Here is an 11,611-nt window from a genome sequence, read left to right on the forward strand (position 1 = left end):
TGTACTTCGCCCAGCAGATATGGGAGTTTTTTGTCATTGGTCATGTTTTCAAAATCTCCGTGTGTGGTTGTAATCTGTGGGAAGTATGTGTCTCTGATGTCTTGGTACAATGGACAGATGGTTAGGAAGTGTAGCTCGGTTTCCACTTCATTTAGTGTGCAGTGGGTGCATAGTCTGTCTTCTCTCGGGATACAGGTCATAGGCAATGTATAGAGCTCTCTCTCCCCCAGCACCCTGTCTGTAGCAGGGTGAACCATGGCTAGCAGGGTCTGGGACATGACAATCTGAGAATTTCTTTTCGACAGTTTTCGCCAGTTCCCGCATTACAAAGTACAGTATGGAGTTTGGTACACTGCGGTCGAGTAGGCCTACTCTCTCCAACTCTCTGCTTATCAGAAACCGGAAAACTGGGCACTCCCCCCCCCCCCCTCCCAACATCGATACAATTCAGAAATGGATTCAAACTTGCTTCAAAGGCAGGATTCAGGAACGAGCCAAGAATTCCAGCAGGTAGGCTAAACGATAATCTCTCATAACGGTAACAGGATAAGTGTGGTGTGGGCAGGTACCTTAATTGGACACAATTATGACCTGGGCACCTCGATCATGTAAAATTGGCTATTTTGTCCCATAATAAAAAACACTAGGGGTCAATGATGACCCCTAGTGTCACACGTCAGTACTGGATGGATGGATGGATAGAAAGAATCACAGATGCCTAAAATACTGACTAAAAAGTGTGTGTGTGTGTGTGTGTGTGTGTGTGTGTGTGTGTGTGTGTGTGTGTGTGTGTGTGTGTGTGTGTGTGTGTGTGTGTGTGTGTGTGTGTGTGTGTGTGTGTGTGATAGAGAGAGAGAGAGAGATGTTGTGACCCATGTCAAGATAAATAGGGTATCAACATTTTCCACTTAATCTCAGTCAGTCCAGTTTTGCTTTTCAGAGATGTTTTGAAAATGAATCAATGCAAATCTGTCACTATATGTCTGTATGTCATGGTGTCCTCCTCCTATGTCAGTATGAATCTGTCACTATATGTCTGTATGTCATGGTGTCCTCCTACTGTATGTCAGTATGAATCTGTCACTATGTCTGTATGTCATGGTGTCCTCCTACGTCAGTGACTGTAACTGACCTGATGTAACGTATACATAATGGATGGATACTAGGTCAGTGCTTCTCAAAGTGGGGTCCGGGGAGTCGGGTCCCCTAGGGGTCCTTGAGGGGGTTCCAGGGGGTCCCCAGCTAACACTTGACATGTCATTATTTTTGGAGATTTTGAAGTTGGTTATCTTTACCCATGAAGGTTCCCCTTCCATGACCATCATCAACCATCATCATTCCATCATCTCAGCATTTTTTTTTTACACCTGAAACATTTTCTAAATATGAATTTAAGCACATGCTACTTCTGTCACATTTTACTTCAGTCATGCGAGTGGTCTAAATGATAGTTAGGAACCAAATGCAGAGAGTGTACACATGGAATGGTGTACATGGAATCAAATGGTCCATTTGTATGTACACTCTCAGTTAAATTAACATTATTTTACAATATAAATTGGGGTACCAGAGACATGAATGCCATTAAATGGGGGTCCGTACTCCATAGCCTGCCCTAATGCATGTCAAACTGGGGGTCCTTGAAATTGAAATGGTTGAGAATCACTGCTAGAGCTGTCAAAATCTTCTTTCATGGTTGTCCTTGGCATATCTTTTCAATTTGGGGTCCGCGGGGCTAATAAGTGTCAATTTGGGGGTCCTTGACATGAAAAGGTTTGGGAACCACTGGGAAAGGTAATGTTATGCACCTGCATAGAAAAATATACAGAGGAAAGTGTTAAGTGTGTCGTATTTGTATGCTGCGCTCCCTGGTATGTTTATCTATGAGTCTGTAACTCTGCTCTGATGAGCCGTATACCGTCACTAGTCACCTGGGGACAGGAATGCTGATCATATCAGCACAAAGGAATGTGTATTTTACACATTCCCAGAAGTCCAGATGCTCAGAGATATAACTCTTTGTTATGAAACGCAGTGTCGTGTTTCAGCCTCTGCGTACAGTGTTTCTATATCCTCACACACATTACCACGATCGTGTTCCCTCTCTGCATTCTGTCATCGCCACTCAGTAGACAGAAGATCCCACGGTCATCAGTATGCAGTGGTGGGAAAAGTACAAGCTCACAATGCGTCACATCGCAACGCATTGTGAGCTTGTAGATCGGCTATTTCCAAATGGCCGAAATGCTCAGGGCTGAAGTGGTCAATGTATGTTGTGTAATAATAACAATGAAACTCTACAAAGTAACTAGTAACTGAAGTGTTCAAATAATTGTAGTGGAGTACAATAAAATTGCCTTGGAGTAAGTATGCTATAGAAAATTGCTATAGAAAATTGGAAATACTCCAGTAAAGTAAAAGTACCTTCATGATGACCTAAACTGTCAATAAAGGCACAAAAGCCAAAAACAAATAAATAAATGAAAATGCTACCTCAAAATTTTAGTACTTGAATAAATCTTTCCACCGCTGCACACAGTACTGTAGGCTCATCCATTTGTAACTCAGAGGGTACGATTGGACCCTTAGCGGTCCATTTGGTTACATGTTGTACACTCAGAGTTAAAATGAACACTGAGGAATTCACTGTATGTGTGCACAGAGCAAGTTTTATGAGTTCGACTGTGTTGTGACTTGTCTGGGTTATGCAGCTCTGGTCAGAGGTGGAAAGTGCTCAGTTTAGTTTTTTACAAGTAAAAGAAGCAATACCACAATGTAAAAAAGTAAAAGTCCTGTATTTATAATTTAACTTGAGTATAAAAGTACGAAAGTATCTTTGTCAAACGTGAAACTAGCAGATCTACGCGCTGAATGCAATGCACTTTGAGCTTGTGGAAGTATACAATATATAGGGATTATTGGGTTAATGTATGTTTTGGAATAATATTATACATCAATAAAGTTACTTGTAACTACATTTTCTAATAATATATAATATATAATATATAATAATATAGCTGTGTGTTGCCAGACAGTGCATGGGGGCGTGTGGTGAACAAGCTCAGGCGGAAATGCAGGGATGTTTTGAATTCTCCATCACCACCTCACCTGAGTTAGTCATTGTTTTTGCGTGGGTTGTACTAAAGCAGCGACTTGAGAGTCTATTCGCCGTTTTGCCATTTTTCAGTCCGTGGACGAGGTGTGAGGAAGATGAATCTATACAGGAGCTTTGGAAACCTTTTGGAAACTTGGGTGGCTGAGGGGGTGCCTGGCTCGCACACGCAGGAGGAACTGTGGCTTGGAAGAGACGACGGCGATCCAGCTACATTCTCGGGATCCACCCCGACGCCGGTGTCTGACATGGGGATATGTGTGCGCTCCGAATCGGTTGACTCTGGGGTGGAGCTGACCAGCTCGGACACATCACTCCCTTCGTGCTTCTCGGTGCTGTCAATGGGGAATCCAGAAACGGACCCTGTTGTTCTGACGCAACGCGAGGAGGATGGACTCACACCTCCATCACAGACTCCCATCCTGTCCCCGCCGCCGTCCTCTGCCTCTTCTCCTTCCCCGTGCGCCGGTCCCGTCAGTGGGGCACAGTCGCCCCGCGAGCGTTCCATGGCCTTGCACTGCAAAGTGGAGCAGGCGTTGCAGAGGACGGTAGGCCCCAGGTCGCAGAGTCTGAAGCTAAGCCCTGCCTCGCCCCAAGTGGTTCTCAGGCCACGGAGTCCGAGGTCTTCGTCCCTAGTGGCCAGACGGGCCACAGAGGACCACACAACAAGCCAAAGGTCAGGGAGTTTGGGCAGAAAGAGCACGAGCCAGCAGCACACATCTGGACATATTAGACGACCTCTGTCCCTGCATCATAGTCATACCCTGCCTACTAAGATCATTACGAAGGTGAGCTACCACAGGTCAGCCGTGACGGAGATGTATGCTGTTTGAACTGAACTGACTGTGGTGTTATATAGTTGTAGAAATAGATTTTCAGACTTGGAAGAGAAGAAGTTCTATTATGAGGCAGTTTTTGATATATACACAGGTTTTATGTTTGTCTTTAGTTTAATGTTTGTTTTGTAAAGCATTGACAATGAAGGGAAAATGTACGTCATAATGTGACATTTACATCTTATTGTCTCTTTATTGCTAATGGTTTGTTTTGTATCAGCATTTCATCACCTAATCAACACGAGTTAGACTTTAATATATTAGCGCCCCTCACTTCACACAGGTGTGATTTTTACTTTATAACAGAGAAATACTGAAATAAAAAAATAATATTTGTGAAATATTATTTGAGAAAATATCTGTGTTTTGGCTGCTTCTAATCTATGCATTTTTACATAACTGTCACTCGTGCCAAAGTTTTGGACAAAAGTTGACAAATCTTCTCCTATGGCACAATAAAATAATCTAACTGGGATCGGCAGCCAAATTCATAGAAATGTGGCGACATGAAAATGTTTAGGAACCATGCACCACTGCCCTAAATGGTACATTTTAGAGCTGAATGAAAGACATGCTCTAATTCCATTTCCCTTTCCACCTTGAGCAGGTTGCAACACAGTAACACACACAAACCTGTGCTTTCACATTTACAGGACTACAGGCATGTCATTACATGGACAGAATCCCTTTCATGGCAGCGAGTTGTCATGAGTCTGTGCTGTTTTAGAGACCATAAACCAGTCTGTTCAGGTTCGCTCTAGCCTGCAGGCATGAAAGGAATTGAGCCATCAGTCAGTGTGCTCAGCAGACGGACTATTTGTGTGGGTGGGAGTTTAGTTTAGTTTATTTGATCATCCTTCAGTTTCAAATACAATATTTAAAGACAATGAATGTAAGCTGTTATGAAAAACAAAACAAAACCGAAACATGAAGATGATCAAAAGGAGTAGGCAGAAGCTAAAAGCATATAAATGCCTATCCTACTTACAACAGAACATGAATCGTAATACTCATTACATTAACGAGAATTCCACCCTACACTAAACTGTTGACTTCCTCTGGTAGGGCATTCCAGATCTTAACCCCTCGGACAGAGATACACATACTCTTCCGAGTGGTCATGGCACTGGGTTGTTGGAAATGTAAGGGCCGATTCATACTCCTATTTTAGAGCCAAAATCCAAATCATTCCATACATTAACCCCACATTACATTTCTTCAAGTTAAACAGCCTTCTTGAATTATAACTAACAAACTTTTTTGTATATTGTATATGGTTGTATTTTTGAGGGGCGCTATATACAGGTTTGTTTTTCCTTAGACAAACATTAAAAACAGTAAAACACCATGTAATGTTTGTGTTGTCACTATAACACAAACATTAAATGCCATTAACAATGAAGTTTAATGTTTGTTTTGTCTGTGTTTGTTTTGTCCTCGATTTTGTAAGATGATAAGAGTGCCCCTCACTTCACACGGGTGTGATTTTTAAGTGTTACCCCATACCTCAAAGCAATAATTGAGAATACGGAATGAGTCTCGTTTTCTCCGGATTGTGATGCTTCTTCCCAGCTTTTAGCACTCGTGCATACTATGGAATTTCCTGCTGATTGCAGAAATTTATTATAGTTGATTGATTGTTAATTAAAGTTAAAGATAAAATAAAAAAATCACACCTGTGTGAACTGAGTGGTGCAACTCCCCCCCCCCCCCCCCCCCCCCCCCCCCCCTCTCTCTCTCTCTCTCATTAGCAGGCAACAGTGCAGCACTCTCTCTCTCTCTGTTTCTGGCACAACAGCGTACAACAGCGCCCCTACTGGTGCTCATTAACGTCACACGGACACATAGGTGAACTGAACACATGGACACATAGGTGAACACACGGACACATAGGTGAACAACACATAGGTGAACACGGACATTGCTGTTCTTTGGAGTGGTTGCACCACTCAAAAATATTTCATAGCACCTTTTAAATGATTTCCATATATGAACCTTTCCATGCTCTTCTTGCACTGTGCAGAACCATGGTGACAAGAAGAAGGAAGGACTCAGTCCTGGCTTGAGCTACCTAGAGCGAGTATGCCAGATGTTGGAGGAAATTGCCAGGCTTCAGAAGGATAACCGTGGATTACAGCTGGAGATGGATGCCCTCCTGGAGTCCAAGCAGACAGTCCAGGTAAAATAGGATTGCAGAGATTACCGTAACTCCATTTGGTCTCGGCAAATTGTCCTCACTAGCTGTAGATCATTATCAGTAGGTCTATTTGTGGTGATTATGAATTATTGAACAAAATGGAAGCTAGCTGGAAGTCTACACTCATACTGTACATCATAGGGTTGACGACTTTTGTGTCTCTTAACATTTTCAAAATATATACAATATTTTTAAAAGTAAAACCTTTTTTTGCCCTTGACAATGAAGGGAAGATTTACGTCATCTCTTGTCCCCATACATCTCATATTTGCCAACGACAATGAAAGGAGAAATTAGGTAAAATGTCTGCCAAACATGACGTAAATTTGTGACAACAGGCATTCTGATTGGCCAGTATGAGATTATGTATGATGATGTACGATGATAAGAGCGCCCCTCACTTCACACGGGTGTGATTTTTAACAGAGAAATACTGAAATAAAAAAAGAATATTTGTGAAATATTATTTGAGAAAATATCTGTGTTGTTTTGGCTGCTTCTAATCTATGCATTTTTGTGTGTATCTATCTGTAATTCTTTTTAAATAACAGAAGCTCACAACGTGTCACAGTGATACGACAAAGTGTACAATCAGGCTTTAATGCATTGTTAGTGAATTTATTTTATTTACTACAAACCATCTCGCAATTTCCTTTCTTTTTAGGCTTCAGAATCCCTCTTCTGTGATTGCAAAGCTATTGCAGAGGAAGCCCCTTCTAGTGAAGCCTGTGAAATGAACAGTGACGAGCACATTTCCACAGAAACACAGTGGCAGAATAATCATAAAAACCATGATTTTCGGTGGAGGTCGGCATCAGATACTAATGTCCTTCTGGCACACCAGTTAAGTGAGTGACTTATTTTGTCATTTTAGTCATTTCCTTCGCTATTGTATCCCCTCAAGGAAATCATTTTGCCCATTTTATGTGCACAATGTTGATAACCACAGAACATGGCTGCCTATCTTTGGCAAGTATTGAGTGCTCTTGTAGCTAATGTTTGTAATGTTTGTATGTGTTACAGGAATGGTCAAACCAAACTCTAGGGGGCAGCATGTGAACATAAATGACTTGCTTGAACAGGCAGAGGACCATGAAAATCAGGTAACTTATTGACAATTACAGAATCATACAATACTGTGCCTTAGCAACATGTACAACTTTGCAGTGACTCTCATATTCAATTCAATATGCATCTACTACTTACAAAATCACTTGATTGGTATGTTTATGGCTTTGATAATAATGGTATTCAGTTCAAATAAGTGGGATTCATTTTGTGTATCTGATAATCAGCCTGTATTTTTGAAACATTTTTTTGCTTTCTGTTTCACTTCGTGACTTAAAGGAGGAAACCGATAAGCAAACACACAGGAAGCTGAAGATAGAGACACAGAGAAGAGATAAGACCGCTCCGCTGTCAGATTCGGAGAAAAACTGGTGAGATGCAGTACTTTGCATGAGTGATGTCTATCTCATGGGTGGGCAACTGAAACGATGGAGAGGGCCACTATATTTCCACACTCACTCCAGAGGGCCACATTGCATATTACTGTCGTAGCAAAAAATAGCCGATCAACAAGCTCAAAACGCATCGCACTGCGACGCGTTTTGAGCTTGTAGATCAGCTATTTCTGATCAGCTATTTCTTATTTGAATTGAAATCCTGAATAATCTTTTGGTATTTTTGAATTTGCATCCTGAAAAGTAACCTTTTTATTTCATTTAAAATTTAGTCATAGTTATGTTAACTTTATGAACTAAACGAGTGCCACGCTACGAGCTTGTAGATCTGCTATTTTTTAATAGTCGAAAGTGGCGAAAATCTTGTATATTCTTTCAGAGCGAACATTTTTTACTAAAATCTTTGCTTCTGGGCCTCTGGGGGGGTCCCTGGAACAACATATTTTCAGATGGTGCATGCATGGTCGGTGGCCAATTACATATAATTTTTGGGGTCCTTGACATGAAATAGTGTGAACACCACTGACATAGAAACAGGTTTTTTGTAGACATTTTGTATAGAATCTGGACTATACGTAGTGGCAGTGGGCCTGCCTTACTGAATCACTGGTCCAGAGTTAATGCACAGTGTGCTCATAGGAGAGCATCTGTTCCTCCTGAACACTATTGGTTACTTTATTTTATACTGCAAAATACCGAGCCTTCATTTACTGTATCTCGGGACCATTATGGGGCTATACTTTTACACTCAGACTTAAATTGACACTCAGGATTTTGCTGTGTGGCCCCTATGCTGAATTTTCTGGTAGTTTTCATACTGATTATACAGGTCCATTTGGTTGCATTTTCACACTCTGAGCAGGGATGGATTAACCCCCACGAGGGCCCCGGCGAAATGTTTGTTTTTCAATTCCCCCCCCCCCCCCCTAAATATAACACAATCAACAGCCAATGAATGTCCCCGGGAGCCCTTTTCAGGGCCTCAAACCCCCCCCACCGGGCCAATGGCTAATTTGGCCCTGTCTCTGAGTAAAAAATAACGTTGATGGTTTTACAGCGCCATGTTCTTAAATGGCCTGCTTATAGTATCCTTAAATGAACCCCTGCTTCCGTACTCTACATGTCATTAATTAGCACGGAGCCCGCCAAAAGAAAGCGTAGATTAACTTTAGTCTGGCAGCCCGCCAACAGCGTAGTCTACAATTTCTAGGCTTTATATTCTTTAAACGATGTTTTGATCGGATCTCATCGATAGCTGTCTCCCGTGTAAACTAGCATCCTAGTGTAAAGTGTGACAGTGGCCGCGGCCATTTTGAAGATGCGCGCGCATCCACTTGCACTCTATGTGCTGCTTTCAATGGCCTGCATCTCCAAATCGGCGCAATGAATGTCGTTTCTCGTGAAAACAAGGTTTTTCAACGGCCGACAGCAGGCGCTGTGATACTCACAGCAATTCGTCATCGTAACATCTGGTTACGGGTATTTGGCTCTACAAAATAAGGGTTGAAAGCAGAAAAACCTTGGCAATGCGCAATAAATAGATTAATTATTCCTGGCGGGCAGTGGGTTTTAATAGGCGAACATTCGTTTCAGTTTCAGAGCTATGTTCTGAGATTTAGTCCACTTGCCAGAATGTGAACCGTGCAGGCATGTTGAGTACACCAATGTTTTATGTTAGAAATGTTGAGTATTTTTTTCTCAACATATGCAAGTTAGCATCCGGCAGTTTCTACATGCTGGGGACCCATACTCAACATTTCTAACATGAAACCTTGGTGTACTCAACATGTCCGGGTTCACAATGGGGCTGGCAAGTAGACTAATTTGGTATAAAGAGAAACAAAAAGGACAGGACAGGGCCAGACCCCTGGGGGGCCCCAATCAATGAAGTATATTTGTTGCCTTTCGGGCAGAAACCTTGTATACTGTATGTCTCCATTATTTAAACCTTTCATGTTCTTTCATGTTCTTCTTCTTAAATTAGTGCCCTACTTTGTTGCACAACAGTGTCGCGCTACAAAATAGCTGGTCTACATGTTGTGAGCTTTACTATTTTGGGGGGAAAATGTCTATTCCCCATTCCCTACTAAAAGCAACAGTTTTGGACGTACAATTCTCCCACCCGGCATCGGCGATATATAAGGGTTTTATGTTTTAATGAACCCTTCCTTGTTTCCATGAAGCCAACAGATGCAGCCATCCCAAAAAAAGGCTAGCAGACATCGGCTGAGCCAGCTGTTCAGGAGGAGAAGGAAAAGTGTCCCCACATGAAAGGACCACACTGTTGTCGGCCACGTCTGCACAAACTATGGGACATTGATTTGGACTCGGCTTTCGTGAACAGAAAGCATTTCTTTAAACGAGCGATGGGACATGCAGGCAGAACGCCTGAGACACTTCTGCTACTGTGGAAAAATGCCATCCTTGATGCAATGTAACTTACTGCCATGCTTATTTATTTATTATTATTGATGGCATGCATGCTTCCCCGCCTTATTTATACTTGAGTGGTGTGTGTGTGTGTGTGTGTGTGTGTGTGTGTGTGTGTGTGTGTGTGTGTGTGTGTGTGTGTGTGTGTGTGTGTGCGTGTGTGCGTGTGTGCGTGCGTGCGTGCGTGCGTGCATGCGTGCGTGCATGTGCGTACCGTATGTGTTTACACTATATGACACAATCATTCATTGCCATGCGGCAATGAATGATTGATATGTGTATATACTTTCTACAGTAGCCTAGTTGTGTTTTCCCTGTAACATATTGTCCATGGTTACAATAATGCTGGATCTACACACAACTTAAAACTTGTGTCTTTGTACTTTTCTTCATGGTTATAGAGGCTCATTTGTACTTCATGGAACGATTGTGTTGTTTGGCAAAAATTTACGCACATTAAACTGAAAAATATATTCAGTTTTTGGAGCACAACACTACACAGTAGTTGAATGCAGAATACATTAGCCTTTCATCATGCCACTTGAGTAGCAGCGTACCTATTCTGCGGGGGACCGTTCGAGAAAATAGCAGATCTGCAAGCTCACAACTCGTCCCAATTGGCTATTTTTGGCAAAGAGATTTGGTGTAGAACGAAAAAGGTACATTTGCAACTCATTCATTTCACTAAGACTAGAGTGGTTAACACTCGAAGTCTTGTCGCATAATAACAGTGGTTTTTCATTCTGGATCTCTCTCTAATATGAAAGTGCCTTGCCAGGGACGTGCAGAGAGTGTTAGAGGGGCAGGGGCTGAAATCCCGTAAGAGGGCACTTTTGGACAAAAATTGTGAAATCTACAAGCTCACAAGAGAGCTTATAGATCAGCTATTTTCGGGGGGCAACTCGGCACTCTTTAGCTACTGGAGAGGCGGTGCGTATACAACATGGATTTCTAAACAACTTTGTTCAAAGCAAAATACTGCGTTCAAGTTCAGGAGACTTCGGGAAAAAAAAGATATTCTCCTGAATGCGCATGCCTTCCGGCATGGCATGGAAGGAAAGGAGTGGCATTTGCATTTCTTCCACCGTGTAGTAAATGCTGCATTCGTGCAGTCTGGAAAGGGCAGTTGTTTTACAGACGGGGTAAAAGGGCAGCTGTGCACGTCCCTGTGCCTTGCTGTGACTCATGCTATCAGAAGCATTCTGTTATGGTGCTTTGTGTCGCTTTACGTGAACAGAGAGATTGTCAGAGAGATAATATACCCAAAGGCAAACCATAGTTCCTTCGGTATGCTCATTGTCTTTGGTTATAATTGTTAGCATATTTCTGTTCAACCTCCAAAATCTGAAAAGGAGCCCTCCTCAGTCATCTCAAATGCCACGACAAATAATAGCCGAGACCAAAATCTATAGGTTTTATCATTAGATTAATCTTTATTCACCTAGGTTGAAGAGTATAACAGGATAGGTGAGCACCAAGGGAGAGTGGGCACCTCTGTGTTAAATTTACAATTCCCCCCCCCCCCCCCCCCCAAATGTAAAAAATATATAAAGTAAAGTATACGTGATTGGAA

The 11,611-nt window shown here is 42.2% G+C and overlaps 1 protein-coding gene across 2 annotated transcripts; it reads left to right on the forward strand.

Annotated features, from left to right (window-relative positions):
- Nucleotides 1–3,073: 3,073 nt before the first annotated feature.
- LOC310878769 (uncharacterized protein) lies at nt 3,074–10,195 on the forward strand. Of its 2 annotated transcripts, none has more exons than XM_083793155.1 (6): nt 3,074–3,900; nt 5,972–6,127; nt 6,810–6,993; nt 7,169–7,248; nt 7,493–7,584; nt 9,799–9,909. In XM_083793155.1, coding segments are annotated over exons 1-6 (1,203 nt in total). In that variant the 5' UTR covers nt 3,074–3,210; the 3' UTR covers nt 9,800–9,909. The 2 variants fall into 2 exon arrangements, with proteins under 2 accessions (XP_083649281.1, XP_083649280.1); XM_083793154.1 differs by having other exon boundaries at nt 3,075–3,900; nt 9,792–10,195.
- The last annotated feature ends 1,416 nt before the right edge of the window (nt 10,196–11,611 follow it).

This window comes from Protomyctophum parallelum, assembly GCF_964188405.1.
Source record: "Protomyctophum parallelum genome assembly, chromosome: 21".
NCBI lineage: Eukaryota > Metazoa > Chordata > Actinopteri > Myctophiformes > Myctophidae > Protomyctophum > Protomyctophum parallelum.

Coding starts and splice junctions, on each gene's coding strand:
- LOC310878769 (XM_083793154.1), top strand. CDS start 3,211: ATGAATCTATACAGGAGCTTTGGAAACCTTTTGGAAACTTGGGTGGCT. Junction 3,901..5,971: donor CTACTAAGATCATTACGAAG/GTGAGCTACCAC, acceptor TGCACTGTGCAG/AACCATGGTGACAAGAAGAA. Junction 6,128..6,809: donor AGTCCAAGCAGACAGTCCAG/GTAAAATAGGAT, acceptor CTTTCTTTTTAG/GCTTCAGAATCCCTCTTCTG.